General features: G+C 40.9%; 1 protein-coding gene across 46 annotated transcripts in view; it reads right to left on the reverse strand.

Annotated features, from left to right (window-relative positions):
• The window catches only part of ANK2 (ankyrin 2), a 247997-nt gene that overhangs the window by 14337 nt on the left and 210230 nt on the right, over nt 1-23430 (reverse strand). For 18 of the 46 annotated variants that reach the window (XM_042026788.1, XM_042026802.1, XM_042026801.1 and 15 more), the window contains 7 exons: nt 20787-20885; nt 18562-18660; nt 13508-13580; nt 6885-7029; nt 5213-5224; nt 2539-2641; nt 1820-1923 (listed from right to left, as the gene is read on the reverse strand). In XM_042026788.1, coding sequence (XP_041882722.1) covers nt 1820-1923; nt 2539-2641; nt 5213-5224; nt 6885-7029; nt 13508-13580; nt 18562-18660; nt 20787-20885 — 635 coding nt within the window. The remainder of the gene's footprint in view (nt 1-1819; nt 1924-2538; nt 2642-5212; nt 5225-6884; nt 7030-13507; nt 13581-18561; nt 18661-20786; nt 20886-23430) is intronic. The other 28 variants (XM_042026822.1, XM_042026820.1, XM_042026814.1 and 25 more) reach the window with 2 other exon arrangements.

Below are 23430 nucleotides of genomic sequence, written 5' to 3' on the forward strand. Positions count from 1 at the left end.
TAAGAGTTTTCTTTCAGGACAGGTAAATAGTACTTCACTGCATGCCCCTTAAATGTCAGCAGTGCTGCTGCTTCGTAAGAACCCACTAACAGTGTGTGTCTGCATGTGGAGGGGAGTGTGGGTGACAACAGGGCTATGAATCACAAATACATTTGCTGTTCCAACAGAGTGCAACAATCATGAACTTCTACCACTGTTTCACTTTTAAAATAAGGTCTTACAAGCAAAACTCTAGTATTCAACATACTTTTCTAAGAAAACAGATGCATCCCAACAGTTTAGGGTAACTTAATGACTCAGACCAATCCAAACAAGATAAAAATGAAGTGTTGTACAGTCTTTTTCAAAGGCTGAGGCATTGTAATTAAAGGTTTCTTTATTACCATCTTTAGCGTCAGGTTAACGTGCATATATAGAAAGAAGAACGTAATTTGTATTGCGTTAGAAGTCACTATTTCATAGAAGGCCGCAGAGAGTATTGCTCCTATTAAAATCAGGTATTTTATCACTACCACAAGCATCCTGGTCATCCCAAAAGATGGGAATATTACTCATTTTTTTTAAAAGAAAACCACAAAATGACTGCACATCCAAGAAATAAATGCTGCCCTTCTAGGAAGTATTTAGTTCATCCTCTGCAATCACAGGAAAGACCTACCTTTGTGAAAGAGAAAACTAATACATCCTTTGGAAAAAATCTGTAAACTATTGAGGGTTTAGAATAAAGCACCAAAGCAATTTTAAAGCTTTCATACCAGCATATATATAAACACATACATACTTCACATATTAAGTATTTTCATTTCCTTTGTTCGTTTTGGAGCTCATGAGAAGCAAATCCAAACAGCACTGGTCACAATCAACTATCCTACAATCAGCTAACAAACAAACTTCTCATCTATGTCACATGAGCCAATTTGGGAATATTGTTCCTCCTCTAGATCAGGACTGCCTGTCATTCCAAACAGGACACACAGACTGTAAGATAATGGCAAACTCATTTGAGATTAAAGAAAATAATCCTTCCCCTTGTGCTGTCCAGTCATGCTGTGTACAGAGCCCACAGAGATTGAACGCTTTTTCATCACTCCAGTTTCTTCTGAATTCACTTGCACATTCCCCATCCAATCTGATGGCAGGACAGAAGTGTAGAATTCCGTGTGACGACTAAAATTACTTTAAAATGCAGTAAGTAAGAGCATTTAAAACAAATGCAGTCACAGACTTCAAGGCCTGCCAGGATAAGGTTTGTACATATGAACTTGGCTGGGCCTGCATTTTAACCTGCTTTATGCCATGAGAGTGAGTTTGCCTAAATGCAAATACTTACAGAGTCGGTTGTGAGAACACCTGAAGAGAGCGGTCAAATACGTGCAAAGCACGTGATGTTTAGGTTGCTTGTCTATTTGTGTAATTTAGACAGCAAACAATGGAGCCGGTGCGCACCTCCACTACTCCACCAGCATGGTAAGTACTCCCCATCTGAAGTGATTAAGCCCTCGGTCTTAATTAACTCCAAAAGGCACTGTACTTACTTCTCCACAAAATGCACACACATGCTTGGTGTGTGTGTGTCGTTAATCACATTCATTCCCCTTGAACTTGACTGAGGGCTCAGTGACTTGCACTGATTTCAGTGAATAGTCTTGGTATTCAGGCTTGCTTGGTTGTCAGAGCTTAAGAGATGGTAACAATTTATTGACAGCTCCAGGAGGCAATGAATTAAAATACAGCTCCTAGTTAAGCATTAGTTGAAGCTGCTGTCACTGCAGGTAGTCTGTTTCTCACTTTCTAGTGTAATGCTAATTGATAGACTCACCCTGAGTGAATAGGGCTGGAGGAAAGAGCCACATTGTCCAAGTTTTCAGGGCCCCAGCTTAAGCGATATGAATTCCTTTCCGCTTCTTTGGCCAGAGTTGTTACCTTGGGAAGCAAAATAAAAACGCCTTTTTACTACAATGAAATCAATTAATGACCGAAGAAATAAGATGTATTTTGCATAGTAGTGCCTAAAGCATTTAAACATTTTTTTAAAAAACAAAGGAGTACTAATAGCACTAAGATATTAGAAACACTTGTTGTACCATTTTGTATTTGCTTAAAAAAATCCTATGTTAGTGGTTTCAGTGAAATGAATGCTGTGATTTAACTAAGAAGGCATTTCCTAAATATCTTTTTTTTTTTTTTTAACTACAAGCATGTTTCAAGACAGTATCTTTTACAACAATGGCTATAAGTTCATTACATTCCCTGAATATTTAGCATGACGGCTGTTAGCAACATTCAAACATCAGTTCAAATGGAGAACATTAAGAACACAATCCCTGTGCTATATTCACACAGCTTATCCGGTTTTTGTTGGAATAGAGTTCAATACTGCACAGCACAATATGCCATTAAATATGCCTGGAAAATAGAGAGATTTGTACTCAAACAAACAAAGCAGCATACACAACACAGTCTCACCAGAACAATTTGCAGTGCAACCTTTCCCTTTTTTCTATGCAACCAAGAAGAGGGTTTGAGAGGTTTGCTCACCTGCTGGCTGGGGATGACCACGGTGTCGTCGATCATGGCGCTGTCACGCAGGTAGGAGGCGTGGCTCAGAGTGTGGGACCTGTCGGAACTGAAGGACCGCAGGCTGGGAGGTTGGTAGGATGCCAGAGCAATGCATCAGCAGCACACAGGATGTTGCAAAGGTGTCATGACAGATCGAGTGGGAGAATGAGAAAAGCGTGCTATTAGCAACACCATGCAGCCTCCAGGGGGAGCAGAGCACAGTCAGGGGAAACACAGCTTTACACGCCTGTGTAGTGCCACCTGTCTGACCACGGGCCACAAATTTGCTTCCAAATGCAGAACCTAGAGATTAATCTAGATGGCAGTTTATTTTATACTCACAAATACTTCAGATTTGGCTTTGTGGCATGATGGTTTCCTTCTAATAAAGAGCATTCATTTCCATTAAGTTAGGCTCTTTGGAGAAGTTCCCTGCTGCATCACACAAGCAAACCACTATGGAAAACCAGAATGCTACCACCTGAAGAAAAGCTGGAAAGGCTCTTTCTGAAGCTTCATTAGGACCTACCCTCTCCCCTCAAGCTCTAAGTAAGCCTGACACTGTCCCCTGGAAGGTACACACAGCAAGGTGAAATGCGGCCAGCTGCAAGCTGCTGTGTAAAACAGAATCTTCCTCTGAATGCCAACAGCATCTGCAGGGAGACAGCCCCAATGTGAGCACTGATCTCACTGTAAGCACACACAGCTCTACAGAGCACTGGTTGCTGTAGCAATGAGAGGTGCAAGGCAGTAAATAAGCTGCTTCCAAGCATTGGCTCAGAATGTAACTGCAGTATCCACCAGCAAAAAGCAAAAAAAACCAACAAGTAAGACACCACAGAAGGACATATTCAGGTAAATGGGGTTTCTGCTACCAAATAGCATGAGTTTTGTCCTTTCAATACTCACTAGCTCAGGTGTGACAACAGTGATTTTTAAAAACAGATCATCCACCTTCACTTGTTGTGTGTGTACTCTGTGATGTTGATGTAGACCTTGAGGAATATCATACCCATCACTGAAGGAAGCAGTTCTGTGTTCCTGGCTTACACATCTGTGAGTAGTGCTCATAATGACTAACATGCTGGATCAGAACAATAGGCCGTTTATCCAGGCACACAGAGTTTTAAGGGATAATTCATTTTCAGCAGTTAGCAATAAAAGTCATGCATTCATTACAGACATGAGTTTCAAATGCTTTAAGTGCTTATCAAATACCATCTGATTCAGACCACAGCCTTTTTTCACAATAGCTACATTCACTCAGTATTTTTTGAATCCATTTATAGGCACAAATGTTTATCTTATTTTTATTAGAAACACATGACATTGAAGAATAATCAATGCCATTGATCATTGGCTTATACCAATAGCCTGTGCAGCATTCCAGGTGGATTGTACAAAACTGGAAGTGAAGGCAGGCATTACACGACCATCAGCCTTCAGAAAGCCTTGAGAAAAAAGCAAACCAAAAATGAACTTTTTTTCTTTGATTGAAGAATGAGCCCCAGTAGCAGACCCCATTTGCCATCATTATCCTGTGTTCATTTCCATGTTTGACACCTCCAGCACACCTCACCCGCAGCTGAGCCATGCAATGCTCATGAGAGAGTCACCATCCAAGCTGTAGGTTCTGCTATTGAGCTAACACCACGTCCTGGATAGATACCAAATGAAGGGAAGTCTGAACTGCATTTGGCTGGTTATCCCCAGGGTGATTCTGTCCATCCTCACTGCTACTACCACCCCTACGAGTAGCCCAGTGCTATTCACTGTGTAGTATCCATACATAAGCTCTCATAAATACATCAGGGGATGGGCTTTATCTGCAGACAGGGTAGGCACACATGACTGAGGTCTGCAGGTAGTTACAAATTTAAATTTCCTGCTACGCTCAATTTAACAGTGGAGCGCTGGACCAGCTCAATGAAGAGCAAGCCAGGAGTTAAAAGGTCTGTGCTGCTCAGACTTAGGAATAAAGGTACTGATTGAAATGACAGTCCACTTACAGACTAAACATGGAATTTACTGTTTATTACTGTCATAAGTATTCAAGAATCCTACTAAATACAAAAAGCTTACCTAAATCAGACACAAGACCAACATCCAAATGGAGATTCTTCTCAAATGTGGTTGATAAATCTGAAGTCTGAAGAGCTGTGGGGCCAATAGCACTCAGCCCCAGAGACAGAACTGTGGAACCCATGAATGCTGCAAAGTTCCTGAACGTAACAGTGTGTCTTGCCTGTGTGCACAGGCCCATATCACCCACCTCTAAGCCCTGAGTAGGGCCCTGGTGGTATCGAGAAAGTAGGAGCAGCATCCCCAAGTTTCTAATCTGCTTGACTGAGGGACTTGCAGTGCACACTCACTTCCCAGCCTAGACAGAGACCTAACAAGCTCTAGTCCAGTTGAACAAATCTCTTGTTTACATGTGTGTATTTACGTATGTTCTTTCAGAAGCTGAAAAAAAACCCTGGTGTCACTGGAAACTGTATAAATCAACCTTGAAAGTGTTTCCCAACAGCAGCACCATTCCTTTGGTTCTCCAACTCAGCTTTCTGCATACAGCAGGCCTCCAAAGTGGATGAACAGAGACAGGTGCCACAGGAGGAGATAGAGACAACAGGTGTTCATGCTATGCAGTACCTACCTGGGCATGATGCTAATGAAAGCATATGGAAAAGAAAAAAATGAAGGGGAGAGAGAAATAAAATAAATAGGGGAGATGGTTACAAATGAAAAATACATGTTTTTAAATCAAATTGTTTAATGCATGAAATTACATGAGTCTAGACTACTAATACTATTTTGCTTTACTGAATTTCCTGAAAAACCAAAGTCATTATAATGCAGTGGAAATCACATTTAAAGGAAATGCAAAACAAATGAAGCAGTTTCTGTGAAAATTCTTAAAATCAGTAACCTTTAGGTGACAGAAGATGAGACCATGGAATTAGAAAACACGTCCTTCTTTCTTGATTTCTCCCTTTAGAATTTTGCTTCATTTCAATATAATTTTGTTTGATACAGGATTTGAAATAATTTTCATACAACACAAAATAAACCACATCAGTGACATGTCAGCGAGAATCTACTGAAATCCACTGACAAGATTTAAACACTAAAATATTCTAAATGGGAGCTTAATGCTTGCCCGCAATCATTTGTAGACAACATCTTAAAATCTAAAAAACTCCCCAACTTTGTTACCATTGAAAGAATAAAAGCCTTTGATTTTAGGCATTCTGATGTAGTTCATAAACTTCCTCTGAGAGTTAAAAAGCCACGTAGTCACTTTGTTCTCAGTGGACTCACTGGAACTAAAAACCAACAGAGACTCCAGGCTTGTAGGACCTGAATGATGGGATTTACACATGCTGTGAGGCAAACCAAACTGTTTCCTGACATCCTTTGTTCCAGAAGCAATTCACAGCCTACTCAAGTAAACAGAACGGATCCTACTGATTCCACTGAGCTTCGGAAACACTGCCAGAATAATGACCAAGACTGGAAAATGAGGCAGCTTCAAAATTCTGTTGCCAAGATTTCAACTTTTTGTCTTTTATTCCCTTTAGTGTACCCCAGTTCTAAAGGCAGTGAGTCTGGAGACGGTGCCGATTACACCCAGGTATGCCTGGGTGGCTATTCTGAACTAGAACAGTGGGGGTTAATCTGCCAGCTTGAGCCTGTACACTTATGGCTCACTAATGAAGGCTCTCCTTTTGGGAAGGGAACTCCATATTTTTTGTAGACTATAATGACGCTCTCAAAAAAAAAAAAAACATTTAAAAAAAATTAAAGCTACAGGCATTATTACTCCACAAAGACATCTAGGCTTAAGTTCAACTTGTTAAGATATAAGCAAATCAGTACATTGTCTGGACTGAACACAGAAATGTTTCTGTTTTACTATTATTACAGTTGTGTCAGTAGAAGGACAATTATTCTCTTTCCTGCTAATTCAGTCATGAGCAATCAGAAAGAGTGGATGTGCTTGCTGACAATATACTCACTGCCAATCCAGTGCAGAGTGACCAAGTCCATTGCTCTTCTCCTGATATCTTGAGCCAGTAAACCACTCCAAAAAGTCAGCTCACCTGATGCTCAAAGCCCTGTCCACCCATCCCCTGACTCGTGACAGCAGAAGATGAAGACGACCACACCTTCCTCCTGCAAAGTGGTGACTGCCCTTCTGACACACTGAGTAAACAAATGCTGACCAGTGCACCCCAAGCAGAGAGACCCTGCAAAGCGATTTCACACACTTATAGCAAAACAGGCGCAGAATTGTCATGACGAAAGTTATGTATCCGGGCAAATACCTGTCCGAGCGTCCTCCTTCCAAGCTGTACCTCAGGTAGTTCATTCCATCTAAGAACTGGCTGCTCGGCAAAGAGTCATCTCCCAGTTCCCGGAGGTCTTCTGGCCTAAGGTACTCCCCTCCATCTCCTGTCATTGTGTCATCACCTGTCAATCAATCACACAAGGGATAAGCGCGCACACGCGTTTGATTCCATTGGCATGTCAGGATCTAACAGCTGCGTAGCACAATGAACAGGAAGGCCTTTTCCACTCAGGAAACACTGCAAACCACAAGCAATGCATTTAATGAAACTGGCACATCAAGCAAGATACTTTAGAAAATAAAATTTCAATCAAGGCAATTAATCAATTAGATTTCATACATTTTTTGCTGTTGCACACACTGGCAAGGGGCACGTTTCTTTGCTATGCTCTAAAGCATGGTCTTTCTGCTCCTTAATCCATTTCAGCTTTCTGGACACAGCTACACTGCATCCCAGCCTGACAGTTTATGGCTAAATATTATTTGACTGTAATCTACATGTTTTCAGATGAAAACATATTTTCTGTAGCCTTAGGCTTTATAGTTGCAAGGGCTAATTTAAACTCTACTATCCAAACTCCACATCATATGAGGCTCTGTCACCCATATTCCAACATCTTTCTGTGATCAGCAACAAAATTCGTATTTCTAGGACATGACAACATCCAGAAACTGGAAATAAGCTCACTTGCATCGATGGGAATGATCATAATCCATAATGAACGATCGTGGGTTATCTGACACAGCAACCTTTACGCATATACTCTGAATAATGAAATTTAATCCTTTTTTTTTAGGTCCAAAATTCTTTTCCCCAGGAAATTCTGTCTATATGAAGTCACAGTTTGCTTTTCCCCAGCAGAATAACAAAACACATTCCATTGCCAAGCAACGTGTAGATGTTTCTTTTCATTCCCACTTGCAAGACGCTTCCTCTCCACAGTTTTTGCCTGGATATTTCAGTCATTTTCCCGCTGGTAAATTAGTGCTGTATGAGCCTGCCAGAGGCTTGGTGTGACCCACAGAGCCACACAACATGACCCCAGGCCACCAAGAGCTTCAACCCTTCTCATTTTCTAGGCAGTGTGGGCAAACTGAAGCTCATCTTGATACTTGTTTTCACAAAACAAATCAAGCTGTTTTTTCTAGCTTGAAGTTTCAGCTAAGAAATAAATAATTTATTATTTTTAATCTAAAACTAAGTAAACTTTGGGGGGGGTTATGGTTTTTATGCATACACAAATATTATGTGTAAAAATGAGTCTTGAAACTTTTCAGTATAACAACAAAAACTCTTGAAAATTCCGTCTGCCCACATTAAGAGGGAGAAACTGGGCACAGTTTCACAGAAAACAATAAAATGCATTTAATCATTTCATGTTTCCTGTCTTCTGACAGATGATGCCTCCTGTTTCCTGGGAATGTCACATTAAAAAGCACAGGGCTTAGTGAAAACTTGGAAGATAATAAGCCAATGCTGTTAATCAAACAGTAAAAGGAATTTCAAGTTATATTTCAAATAAACTAGACAATTATAATCATGCCAGACATTCCATTTATAATAGAAACAAAGGCAAAATCTTCACCACTTTCATCACACCCACAACCTTCAAAAAAAAAAAAACCCAAAAAACACCCCAAATCCAAAGTCTCCTCTGATTTCAGCTTTGGCCTCTCATCTGAGAGTTGTCAATAGCGGGGCTAAGTCGCAGCGTTTGATGTGATGGGACATCTGCAAACAGTAACCAGACCATGCACGGATATCTCGCAATAGCAGGCGAGATCTGAGGGAGCTCCCCACCAACCCCCTGTGCCCTTCCAGCTTCCCTTCCTGAGATGAACACCCCAAACACGCAGTGCCTCCTAGCAGATGAAGAGAAAAAATAGGTAGTTAAGTCTAAATGACTGCATGTTCAGCTGACCTAGGGCTTCCTGACACAGCAGATCTTACCAGATGGTTGCTCTGTGGCGATACAGGAACTGCCCTTTTTCATCATGCCAGAAACAATCCGTCTGCCATCTCATTCCCCATCAAATTATTGCCAGGAACATTTCCACCACTTACTAACCATTTTGTGACAAATATAACCCTTGACATTGATGCTCCATGGTTTGCAGTGGCCATCTATGAATTTGCAAAATTGCAAAATAAAACTGCTGTAAGAGAACTGCTCTAGAATTGTTTCTCACAAAACACAGATAAAGTATAGACAAAATTTTACAATAAAACAGTAAAGAAAAGGGGGCTGTGTCAAACTGCCAGAAATTGCTTTTAATAGCTATTTTTAAAGCCAGATACAGTTATATGAGTTTGCCAAAGTTATTGCTTTCTCTGCAGCATGCAGATAAGTCTAAAGCTCACCACAGAAGTGTTGCAGATGGAGAAAAGACGACCACAGCAATAACAATTTTTATGGAATATATATTCCATAACTGCAGAGTTTCTCTGACACTTGGTTTGGACACCTGCACTTCCCTAAGTCAATCCTCTATTTAGTGGCCCACGCTTGAAGCTTCCCTGGATTACAGTTTGGCTAATGCTTTAACTTTCTTTATTTTCACCCAGACAGGAAAGCGAGATTTCATGTGTGGTTTCAGATACCGATACATGACTTCAAATCAATCATCACGTCAGCTATTGGGAGCTTAGGGCAGCACTCACAGAATGGCAGAAGGTGAAGCAAATCTCAAAAAAAAGAAGTGTACTTTGACTCTCAAGGACCTCTGGGTCCTTGATTTTGTTTTCTTGAATATTAACCTGTCACAAAATGGTGACAAAATAACACAGGTGGCTACTGTGGTATTTAGGAAGTTATGTTGGATCTAGGTAAGAAAAAATCCCCAAGCCATGGAAGCTTTATTTCTGTAAATCAACATCCTGGGGCTACATTTTATACTACTGGTTATAAAGTGCTTCATTTAGAGGGTGAATTAATTCAGCCGTGCTATTCTAAATTTACTGTGTTTCAATGGGCAGCAACAGCAACTTAAGTCTAACCAAGAACAATTCCTGGCTGCAACTTCAACTTCCAGTTTTAATTAAAGAAATTAAGTTTTCCCACTAATTCAGGTGCTTCTTCAGAGGAATTAAGTGCATGTACAACAGGAGTGGATTCTGCCCAGACCTAGCTGCTCATTTCTCATACATATCCAGCAGCATTAGCCACTCCAAGGCCATGTGTGGGGGCAGTCAGGAAATTCACTGTTGTATTTAAGCACTGTGGGGGTTTTTCTTTCTAATCAGAAATGTGATGCAGCCAGATATAGGATCAGCTATGAACTGCTTTCTGGAATCCAATAGTCCTGAAACAATGCAGCAGTTCACAGATACAACACCTTGTCCACAAACACTGCACAGGACAACCTTTGTTTATCCCTTCTCTGCAATTGCAGTGTCAGCACTAATTACAGCTTGGTGTGAATAGACTTTCCTGGCTGCCATCTCAGGCCATGCTGCTCCTGACAGCGGTGTTTCACCCTCGACTTCAGCCTTTCTAGTCCCTTCTGCCTGCAAAAGTTGTCTGTCTGGAAAATAACTCATCAGGACAAAAAAAAGAGATTCATTTTCAGACAGATCAGTTCTCCAGGCTGGGTCACCACATGATGAAACATTTGTGCTGCCAGGATTGAGGATGTGGGGAAGCATGGTTAGAGCTTGACAACTTCTGCAGCAGCCAGAACTTGGTCTCAAACAGACAGTGAAACTACAGCTTTTGAAAATTAACTGGTGATGAGGAGACTCAAAAAGAAACAAATGAGAGCTCTTGAACAATCTGTTTTACTGGTTGTCTTATCTCTCTACAGTACTACACTTACGGCACTATCTCCCGTGGGAGTCTCAAAGACAAACAATTTCAACGACTGTTGGTTTGTGCAGCTCTTCTGCTGGACTCAACCCTAACAAAAATACTTGCCTGTGCTTAACTTCATTAATTCTGTAGACATCACTTAAATGCATTTCACAAGATGTTTTGCAGTAATTTCTCTTTACTGCTCTAAGGATCCCTCAGGTGCAAAATGGTTCTTTTGCAGTGGCACCTTTAAAGCAACTGAACTTTGCAGCAGTACAGGCAAGGCAGATAAAATGATAAAAATGTACAGGGTTTTTAGTGCAACTTTATCCACACTGAGCATTTCTGCTGGCAGAGGTACATGTTGCACAAACTACACCACTTAACAGCTCTGCCTATGGGAGTCTGTAGTGCAATACCCATGAATGGGGATCAAATGCCATTTTAAATAAAAAATATAATGCGATTCTGTTCAAAAGATAGATGTGGTTTTGCAGGTACCATAAAAGGTAAAGAATTCTGAATAATAATTCAGTGGATAAACAAAAAAATGCTGCATGAAAATTGAAGAAGAATTAGTGGGACTCTTGGTCCATTCAAGACATTTTAAAATAGCCTACACAGAGCAGGACCTTCCATACCAAGCTATTTGATGGATATTTGTCTTTTATTTCACACTGCTAAGACTGGATTTTAGGAATACAAATACTACATTAACAACAAGACAGCAGACAATTATGGAATATAACTATCTTCCAAGCAAAATGCAAAATACTTATTACCAGTGATGAATATGCTCCACAATGGGACCTGAAATACTTCTTTGCTCAAGTACTCTCGTGTTCAACTTGGTAATTATATAAATACAGCTGGCAGGTTTACAGCAGCACATCGATTTATTTCAGAACATACTGTGTCACTTGAAAGAACACAGCATCACCGAAACCTTACTGCTAGCCTCTTATAAAGCTACACCACCACTGAAAGGTACATCCTCTTCATTTAAAAAGTTTTGCAGCCTTCCTGTCCCAAGCTGTTTTAAGTTGCTGTGACAAGCACCATCCACGTTAGGAGTTCTTGCAGTGAATGCTAATTCAAAGCACTGGAGAGCATTAGTCATGCAGGACAGCCCCTTCAAGTTCTGCCAACATACTCAAGATAGAGGTAATAAATCTGAGATTTTCTGGCTTCCCTTCTTCCTCCCACCTTGCAGGAAACACGCACTCAGCCACACTTCAAAAGTAACAGAGGGGAGTAGTGTTAGGCACCCAGATTATGCAAATTTGTGTTGTTTCAACACAAAAAATAAACCAGTCTGAGTTAAACAAAAAGAGAAAGTCTGTAGGTCTTACTCCATGAACTCCTGCTAACAGCACCCGTGCCACTATATGCTTCCCCATCACTGAAGGGTTCATCATCAGAGTGTTTAAAGGCTATACAACACACAAATTCGTTTGAGAACAAGGAACACCCTGGATTAATCCTGTAGAAGCAGGAAGACATACTAGGCTTTGTGGATTTAAAGATGATTCAATGGTAGATCAAAAGATTAGGAGAAAACTCAAAAAGGTGAACGTAAGGCAAAAGCAATTTAAAGGCAATTCAACATAGTAATTACACAAGCAGTTGAATGTTTCTTAATCAGAGACAAAACAAAATAATATCACTGGTCATGATGCAGCAGAAAGTAATTGGCTGTGAATCACACTTGTTTGCTTTTGCATTTTAAAACAAAAGGTTGCATCTGGAGCCTAAGCATCATATTTTCTCAAGAGCATAACTCATTTATCAGCATAAATCCCATTTCTAAAAGCAATACAAGAACTTGTAATTAATGAATGCCATTAACTTCGTGCACCATTTAGAACCACAAGTGCATCTGTGTTCTTTGTAAAAGAACAACACCAACCCTGTAACCTGAGTTTCCAAATTCCCAGGACTTTCTGGAAATTACTCACTCAACACATTATTTGCACGAAATAATAACAACCACCATAAAATCGCGCACATAGGATATTGCAATATTAACACTGCCAAGTGTAAAAAGGAACATAGAAAATCCTTCCAAATGTGTTTGTATTTATTACTACTGTTGTGACTGAAATTTCTAAGTCGTCACTGCAAACTCTTAGAAAGGGATGGTTTTAGGCCATTTCTGTGATTCTGAGCCGTATAAAAGTGTGATACTTTATCACTCCTCCCAGAAGTTCACAGAAGTCTTCTTGGGATGCAGCTAAGCAGCACAACACACGCCTTCTGTCTGTACATGCAAAGGCCTCTGAAACCCAAGTACCAAACTTACTAGCATCTTGTTACTTTTTATCATGCCATGTGTCTCCTTGAGTCCCATGTGCCAAAAGCTCCCTCAAGGGAATGTTCTCCTCACCCTCCACACCTTATGCATCTTCTTACACAAATGTTTCCAATTAGGCAAAATTCCTAGATATTTGTATCTGATACAGGTGGCACAGATCCAAAAAAATTACTGTTCGGATTCCTCTTTATGGGAGGGTCAAAGCCAGCTTTGTGACAGCTCTACACTGAAATTTTAAAACCCATTGGGAAATGTTCCCATTTGCCAATTTGGTTCAGATAAGCTTTTTCTGAAAAAGATGTAGGAGTTCAGGATTTTGTTTTGTGTCAAATTTTGGCATCTTTATGCAAATACCATAATGATTACATCATTAAAAAAAGAACTTCATTTCAAGCACAGCAAAAGGAAGATGTCAGAGTACTCAAGCACCTTCTTGAGCCTATGAAACAGGTTACATAGGTGATATGGAAGAGGAATTTACCAAAAATCGCTCACCTTCTTCATCTGACACATCCAGGACCTCAGTCATTGTCTCGGGTACATTTAGCTTGTGCTTCTCTGTTATAGTCTGCAAAGACAAAATCAGTCCTCAAATTAAACACCAAACAGAAGAGCAAAGTTTACAGCAGTGTTATTTTCAACAGAGACAGCAGTGGGATTGTGCTGAGGCATTTCATAACCTGTTTCCCCTTCCCCTAGCTTTCATTGTCATCTTTATTCCAGAAGCTCCTATTCTCAGTGCTGCATAAGGTAACATTTCTTCTGGCAGAAAAGTACAAAAACATGAGATAATGAGCTGGTCAGAGGAATAAAATTCATTTATAAATGGTGCATGTAGAACAATTCAGCTCAATGTTTCCAAGACAATTTTAAAATGAATTAGGTAATGTCTACAAAAGAGCTTCAGAAAGTTGTATGTGGCATATGGAAATTATTAAATTGTAAAGCATTTAGAAATGAAGTTATGAATGATGTGAAATTCCTAAACTAAAAAAAGATGTGAAGGATTTACACAGATCACTTGAAACATGTCTCCCCCATCTCCAGAAAAAGGTGACTGCAGTGCATATTAATGATATCCTTTTCATAAATCACGTGTATTCCCGCAAAGCACATACACATCAGAGAAAAAAAAAGTTGTTTGAAGATTTTTAAACATTTTGTGCACCTAAGAGCTTAAAATATTGTGAAGCAAGGCAAGTATGGACTGAGGAATAGTGGGAGGATTCTGGTTAAATATCAGAGCACAGAGCAGGAAAACACTGGAAGTTTTTTTTTAAATATAATTTTATCTTCACAAATGACTTCTGGGAGGACACAAATGTCCAGAGGTGCTGGACCAAGAATGGGGACATCCTTTCAGCATCCAGATTCGGACTGGAGAAGGAGATGAACATCACGAGAGAAATTGTAGGAAGTGCGAGATGGAAAAAAGTTGCCTGCAGGGAACTCTTCGGTGTGTTACGATACAGGGGACAAAATGCCAAGGGCTTCAAAAGGAGCAGTGATCAGAAGTGCCTTAGTCAAAACCAAAAAGCACCGATTTCCCTGGCTCCACCTAGCCGAGCTGGGGAGCTGCGGAGGGCAGCTGGCACACGGCCCTTAAGGATGTGTGGGAGCACAGGTGCCCCTCTGGCATGGAGAGGAGTGCCAGGAGGCCACGTGTCTCCCCTGAGAAACCCCCTCTGAGGCAGGGCTCACTCCCTGCTACAGATACCGTCTATTGTGCATAAATTAACATACATGCAAAGGAGTGAAAGCATTTCATGTGAGGGATAATTAAATCAGCCAAACCCTGAGTCCCTTATGCAATAGTGTTTTGGGAAAATGCCTGCTGATATCAAGCAGCGAAGTCAATAGCAGCTTTTGTTGCAAAAAACTTTCTAGTTATTTCCTGATCCTGTTACGTACTACTCTGTTTCCAACAAAGTGACAAAGCCAGCATTCTTGCTTATTGTAAAATACTGCACTTTCATAAATAACTAAGTTACCGACCGTGTAATTACTTTGGAAATTTGTTTTAAAAGTCTGATTTACATTTCTGAAATCTATTTAACTGTGACAGCAGTTCCAGTTTACGCTCCTGAGGTACAGGGAAAGAACAATGCCCTTTGCCTCAATTGGCAATCCCAATTAGGCTCCTAAATTCACTCTTCCCATGAGTAAAAACAACTAATTATTTCTGTTGCAGCAGAACACATGTTCGGGATTGCAAATTAGTTTCTATTCACCAAATGCCCCCACCACCATGACTGACTTTTCCCCCGTATTCCCACGGCTTTCCTGGGATAGAAATGTCAGGCAGCAGCGGGGTGACAAGGCCAGCGATGACAGATGGGGAGGCGCTGTCATTCAGGTGGCACTGACTTTGTCTCTTCAACACCAGAGTTAACAAATAAGTTCAACAATCAACTAAGTTAAAGCACAAGCTGCAGGTAGAGAGGATCACTGTCCACTTTTCTATTACCTAGGCCACCAAGGTTTATTGACCATTACAGCCATCTGTTAGTTACTTAGGTTTTTACAGGCCCCCATAGAAAAACACCCCGGTCTCTAAGGCTTGCAGACATTATTATCTATTTACAGGGAAGCAAGGATACTTTATTGGTTTACTGACTTTGCATCAGTAAGAAAAAAATTACTACATAATTTAACAATCGAAACAAAGCTTGGAAAAGAGATTCCAAAGTGTGTGCGCGCACAGGCACATTACAGAAGAACAAAACCTCTTCAATGCCATCTTTGGAACACGGAACTCAGCAAGAATCGTTAATTCTACTTAGTTCTTAATTCTACTTAATCATTAACTCTACATTAATTCTAATCCACGCAACTTCTGCTGGGAATTAATGCTTTTAAAGGAACTTTCAATGTGATATTAGATTTTTTTTAATTGATAGGCACATCAAATACTCTCAAAATTTAAAATCCGTATCTAGCCCCACGAACGGCCTACATGGAAAATTGCTCAGTGTGTTTCTCAAACTCCCTACTGTTTAGTACCACTGAGAATTTCATTATGGAGTTTACTTAAGGCTTCTGTATTTGAACCTTCCATTGTAAGGCCAGATTTTCATCAGGTAGCATAGAATAATTCAAATATATAATTCAGGTATATAAACCCAAATGTGCTTTCAGCAATGACTTACTCACACAGCAGCATACTGTAAACAACCAGAAAGCTCCTCATATATTCATCCGACCACAGGAAGACTATGCTTGTTTGTATAAACGGCCCCAAACTTAATTGCATAGCAAACCCCCGAAAGTCCAGTTTGTTCTGATTTATTTCCCGATGCTCTCTAATCTTTCAGTAAAAAAAGTGCACTTTATTCTATCTATTGCTTTATACTCATGTGGCTCCACTAATAACAGCACTAATGCAAGTAAGAGGAAGATTTGTTCCAAGTTAGAGCAAAGAAAGGCTTTGGCACTGGAGATCTTTCCCTCATCTCAAGTGCCAGTGACTTGAATATCAATCAAGCATCGGGCTGTGTAACATCCTCGGTGCAGGGCTCAGCCCAGCCTCAGAGAAGGAGGTAGCTATGGTGACAGCACCTTCTCTCAGGGCTCAATGCTGCGCTTACGTTTGGCAACATCAACCTTACCATCTGGAGAACCTGACCGCAGAGAGCGCCTGCTACTTACCCCTCCTTTTCAGGACTTGTTCTAAATCACGTTTCATCAACATCCCCCACCGCAAACACCACCATTCCATATATCCCTAAGGTACAAGGGTTAGATGAAGTCATAGCTGGAGAATCTGCTGAGTTTATCGAGGGCTCCCACCTGACTTTTAAAGTATGCAGACACAGATGAGGATTTCAGATTTCTCTCATGTGCAAGCATTAAAGGTCAGCTCTGCAAGTAAGCTTCAGTACTTGATTCAGTCCTAAACCCCAGGAATGAGTTAGCCGGTAGGAAAAAAGATTAATCCTCAGTGTTTAAAGAAATATTTATCCAAAGTAAATAATTCCCAGGTGTCTTTTCATAGCACAATTCCTATTATTTCAAAGATATAACACTTATGTGAGACAAGGTACAAGTTTGCACAGTGAAACACAGTGTAAATGAGAAAGCAAGTTACTGCTGAAATCAAACAATAAATTATAAACATGTACCAGGACACAGCACAGAAGACGTGACAAAGGTGTCCTCTGAAGCTTAAAAATATAAGAGCTAAAGTTTCTCAAAACAATTTCCCTAGGTTTTATTGTCCTAAATTTCTGATTAGATACATGTTTATGCACATATATGTGTGATGTGCTATACGATTAAACAAGAAGTAATAACAACAGAAACACAGAGTCCTTATTAAGAGACTTCTGGAATTACACTGGAATTCCTTCTCCAAACCTGACTCAGCCTGATCTTTGCAGGTCATTAATAAATTATGACTCATTCTATTTGCAACCTTATGCCAAGTTATCTTTATTGCATCTTCCTTGGTTCATATCAAGTGGGATTTGCTGTCAACATGCAACAAAACCGAAATTATTTTTCCATTTCTTTACAAGAGATTCTGGATTTCTTCTCTACTTCTAACCCTCTCCATGACTGAACAGCAGCATCTTTTTAACAATCTGTGGATTTTTACAGCTCTGAGCTCCTAAATGTCATCTAGAGCGAATGGATTTTCTACAATGCTAATCTTGCATTAAAAAAAAATTAAAATAAAATGAAAAAGCATGACCTTACAGCAGTGTTTCGAGATAAATGCAGTAACCAAGATTTAAATTAACCTAATTCCTTTAATTATGTGCTTTTTCTAACGTTCTCCCTTCTGACCTGGTATAACATTTCTAGATAGGAGGTAAAAGTGCAAGAAGGGAAAACCTTCCCCTCCCTGGGTGTCCCAACAGATCCGCTTTTCCTGGCTTAAACCACCTTACTGATGCTGAGCACACACCAGTCACGAACCCTGACACCAAAATACAGCCTCCAAGAGTGTGGAGCACTGAGAGGACCGAGCCTGTACGGAAACATTCCTCTGCATTTTGGAAAACAGGATCTGTTTGAACTGGAAGTGACTTGAGTAAGAAGATGATGGATGTGATTCACAGCCATTCAGTGAGCCTCACTAGGTTTGGCTCCAGGCCACAGCTGGTACAGTCCCAACGTAGAGATGCTGCAAGGATTGAGCCTCAGGAGGTGTCAAAAGCATGGAGATGTAAGGCCAGATGGGAAAGGAGAAGTGTAAAGAGAAACAGGGCAGGATCTAAACAACAATGCACAAACTTCTGGAAAGTCTGGGTTTGCAGCTCAGACCCAGGTCTAGAAACAAGTTTTACTCTGAATTGTTGTTTTCCATCGGTATGCACACAGATTTTGTTCCCTAGCTCAGGGGAGCCTGCTGCCTTGCACACACTTCCACATGCTTATACGATATACTGAAAGCACTGTAGCAAAAATACGGGGGGGGTGGGGGGAGAGCTAAAACCCCCTCAAACAAAACAGAAAAGGAAAGAGATGCATGGAGAGCCTGAGGGAAGAGCAAAAAGACAACACTGAGTAAAGAAGAGCAACATTTGAATGCATGTGCAACTCACAGTTGTGGTGGTGGTGATCTCCTCCGTTACAACCTTCAGCGTATCGACCACGGAGATGTATCCCAGGCGCCTGGCGATGGCTAAGGCTGTGTTACCATTCTGAAGGGAAGAGAGAGGGGGAGAGCGCACTGAGAGAGAGGGAGGATTGTGATGTGAACCAATGAGATCACTCTCCACGCTGCATGAGCCAGCATTTCCATCCAAAACAAGGCACAGCCTAGGAAAATCACGGCTTTTTTACCGTTACATCTGACTCCGTCTTTGTAACTTCTTTAAGACTATAGCCCAAATTGCCATGGTAACACAACACACTTACATCTGCCAGCAATTCCAAATACTACAGCGCTGTATGGTTTAACCCTTCAGGGTTCGCATTCCACTATACAGCCTGTCTCGCCTGCAGAAGTTTGGGGTTTATTTTGCAGAAATACACTTTTAAAAAATAAAAAGTATTTTAACCTCTTACAGTTTCACTCCCAGTTGAAACTGTAATACCTTTCCCAGGTACAATTCCTTACCTGGGGAATACAAAATTACAGCTGTGCTGTCCCCATATACTCCTATTCCTTCATACAACAAAAATGTATCTCCGCTAACAGTTCACAAAAGCTAATGATTTAACAAATACAAACCACAAAAGGCTTGGGAGTGAGGAATTATAGTTCCATTTAAATACACTTATTTGCAGTTTGAATGTTGATAATATAGAGACATGTCATTCATCAAATGGACATTAAAATAATTTAGCAAGAGTTTAGGCCTATTTATCCCCATTTCATCTCCTGGAACACTGGCAGTCCAGAGTCCCCCTGTCACTCAGCCTGGGGAGGGGAGCAAGGAATGTGTTCTGTGGTTCTTTGTAAAGAGTTCTACACAGAATTTTTCCATGCTATTTTGCACTGAAGCAAGGGACAACATGCTGTCCCTCCTGAGGAATCATGAACTGTCACTGTACTGCTCTTTGCACAGAAATGATTTCTCTTGTGACCCCACTGCACCACAGGCAGGGTTATCAGCCTGAGGCTCTCTCTTCTTTAGCAAGGGCTTAAGTTATCTACAGTTTAAACTCTTCTGTATTAGTCTAGCTCAGCAACCCTGAAGCAACACCGAGTCTGTGGATTAGCAGCACAAAATGAACAGATTAGCATCTTCACAGCACAAAAAATTTGACTGTTACTTGTCACTTGCACATTAGCTGCTCATACACCACTCCCATACCTCCCTGACAGATGTCTCAGGTTGAAATTCTCTCTTATCTCAAGACAGAGGTTGCTCTGTGTGGACAAGGACAGATCAAGTATCTGAGGAAGCAGCCAACTGTGCAGCAAAGACACATCCCTAAGGCTGCTTGGACTTGGGTTAGATTTGGGCATGACAGCCCCAATATGAGGACTGAAATCAAGCCAAGAGACCCCCAGTTGAACACGCCAAACAGTACCTACAGCCCCAGAAGATGACTACAGTGGTCTCTCACTTCATGATCAAGTGCACAAACTGGTATTCTGGATAACTTTCACACAAGATTATTCCATGCGATTGTTCCAGGACCGAACACAGCGCCAGTACTGATTTAAGCACACACTCTAAATGCACATGGAAAACTGATCCACTCTGGGGAATGACAGGAGTTTTGGACACTCTGGCAGTGTTCTAATGATTACCCAATTAGAGGTGACTAATAACAACATCAACTTGACATAGGACAGTCGCATTCCTGGCTCACTGCGGAGAAGGAGCTGTGCCAGGAGCTATTGACGGTCTTTGAGGAGGTATTAAGTTCAGTGAACTCAGTAAGAACCTGAAGCAAATCCAGTGGACAGAGGGACAGAAATTTGGGTTTAAATTTAAAAAAAAAAAAAAAAAAAAAAAAAAGGTTCTGAACTGCCCTCGATTTTTATGGGAAACTCCTTCTGGAGATATCAATTTCCAGACAAAAGCGTTGAGGCAGAGAGAAACTGAATGAGCCTGGCACAGCCAGCTGTGGCCAGCCTGATCCTGCAGCTCAGTATCTGCTCCTCTGCCTCATGTTTAGCTTAGTGCACAGTTAGGTCAGATGTGAACTACCTTAAGAGGATAAGGAAAAGCAGAGGAAATTACATTTCCACATATGACAACCAGCTGTACGAGGAATACTTTCACCAAAACAATGCCTTGCTCTTGAGTCTAAGGAGGGAAAGTAAAGAACTGTCCAGGGAAACAAGTTCCCAGTGACACGTCAGACTTACAGTGGTGATGGCATTGGGCTTGGCCCCATGCTGCAGCAGAACATTGATGATGTGAGTGTGGCCTTGCTGAGCAGCCTGGTGAAGAGGGGTGTACCCATTCTGATATCCACGGTGGTGACAGCAAAAGCAAACGAAGAACAAGAACCAATCATTAGATCAGACACTGCACTTGGCTTCCTTCTGCTCCTTTTGAGACATTTTAAACATAAATTATGACATCAACCCAAAAATAATAAACCTTCAGTAATAATAATAATCCTTGCCCAGATTAATGAAAATATAAAGGAAGACAATATTCTTATTCAAAAATCATCTCTCTCTCACAATAAAAGAAACCTATGAAAACACTTTTTCCCCCCATTTCCTAAATCAGAGGAAGGTACAATGAAGAACAGCAAAGTTAAAGGGGCATGCTGAAAGCATAGAATTATAGCTGAGAGGCAGAGAACACTGCTCTTCCTCTCACATCCTAGTTTTCAACAGAGGCCCCAAGATTTGCCTCTAGAATATGAGTCAATTAAAAACATACATAATTTTTAACAACAGTGATTAAAGCCTATTTGCCTCCTAAAAGGCTAACAACATATACCTATTACAAATGTCAATCAATTTTAGCTTCACTTTATCTCCAAAAGGCTGGACCAAGTTGTAATTACACTTAGAAACACGTACACAGTGTCTGCATTAATAAACATACTTAGTTCAATTTACTCATCTGCTCCAGTGATTTGTTCTCGTGCCTCCCAACACAGAAACATAACCTAAACGTGCGTAAACTGCCTAATCTGAGATGGTATTGTATAAGTCCAGTCAGGCAACTGATTTACAAAATTATTTGCAATTGGCTTTAAAAGCAGGCAGAGAAGAAACTGGAAGAAAACCCTGGGTTGATCTCATTGTACACTTACATAAGGCCTGGGGCAGGCTCTGAAAATGTGCTCTGAGAGTTATCTCTGCTGCAAACAAACAGATGCCAGTAATGCTTTGCACTGCTAATTAGACAGTGATAGTTCAAAACTGTTACAGTTCTTATACTGACAGAGTGAGTGCATGGCCTGCTAAGAACTACTACCTACTGTAGGTTCTAGTGGCAAGCAGATTCACTATCTTTACTTAAATACTAGCGCAGTCCTTCAAAAATACAATTCATGTGTTCCTTGCACAAAGCATTGTGCAGGCTTTCTCCAGTTAAGGCCTCAGTTGCAATAGGGGTTATTCACTCTTTAACATGCCTGTCTTGAATCCAGGACTTATTCTTTAAACTAAGTCCACAACAACAGTTGACAGATTGCCAGTATTATTAGTGGTCCCTAGGTGTGAGATTTTGGAGAACTACTTCCTCATGCAAACTTGCTGACTGTAATGAAACTATTCTAAATAAGTAAAATACCTGGGTGAATGGAATCAATCTGTCCCAGTGGCCCTTTAAACACAAAGAGAGACCTAATACTAAAGACATGACTTTGTCTGTCCCTTGAGTTAGCCTCCAAATAACTCAGCTGAATGTCTTGGCAGCCGTAGTTTGGATCCTGCTAGTGTCTGCTTTATTAATTCTCATCAGCTGTTTGTTCAGTAGTGTTGCCTGTCCTTTCGGAATCCCTGAGTTCTGCCCATTGATTCTAGGTGATCCCATGAGGGATGGGCTAGAGACTCTTATTTATTTACTTGGCTGTTTCTTACCACATTGAGCTGTGACCACGGTGACAAAATAATGCTTCTCTGAGAAACAAATCATCCCATAGGTCCCAGCTGGGGACATGGGAGCTGACCAGAGGGACCAGCAGACTACAAGCCAGAGATTTTGATGAAATTTAAAAAATACTGTCAGTGGGCTGCTTCCTGTCGCTCCCAGGACATCCAGCTTGAAGCCAGTAGCCAGCAATTGCCTGAAGTCAGCTTTAACCAAGCTGGAGCCCTGCAGATCCTAAGTTAGCCTTCTCTTTCTGATAAGGGTGATATGGTGATTTCTGGGCTGCAACACACTGTTGCTGCCACCAGAACCTCTCTCTGCATTCTCAGAAGATAAACAACTCTTGCTACAAAATGCATCGCATTCAGCTGGTGTGCCCACCAGCTTATCCCAGGAGAAGCTGCTGAGGTCAGTGGGTTTTATTCACACTTTGGTAGTCAGGCCCATTTCAGTCTAAGTGGTCAAATTCCCCTCAGAAAACCTCAAACTCTTCTTGAGTAAACCACATTCCCTTACCACAGCTACTTCCTCTCCCAGAGTCATCCCACCCACACACTGAACAGCAGTAATTCTTCCCACTCTTCTCCCAGCATATTGGAGAGAACCTGGCATCACCCTCAAAGAGTCTGAATTGTTACTTAGTAGTTTGGCAGCCCAGTGGTATTACACTGGTGTAAACCATGTGTAAATGAGATCAGGAACAAACTTGTGTTTGCTAGTTTGCAAGTAATAACAAAAAGAAAAACCAATGAAATGGATTCTCTGTGTTATTTTTTCATACACCCAAAGAGCTATCTGGCTTTTTTTTCCTGAACACCACACCATGAGATGGAGCAGAGACAAGGCATTCCATTACAGCTACCGTACATTGACACCTCCCATGCCACAGTTATAGCTCCCAAGGAAAAAAGCACTTATGTCATGTAGGAGTGCTGGGTTACCACATTCAGAATA

This window comes from Corvus kubaryi, unplaced genomic scaffold (assembly GCF_017639235.1).
Source record: "Corvus kubaryi isolate FWS band 111438036 unplaced genomic scaffold, C.kubaryi_AGA036_p1.0 37292, whole genome shotgun sequence".
Classification (NCBI taxonomy): Eukaryota; Metazoa; Chordata; class Aves; order Passeriformes; family Corvidae; genus Corvus; species Corvus kubaryi.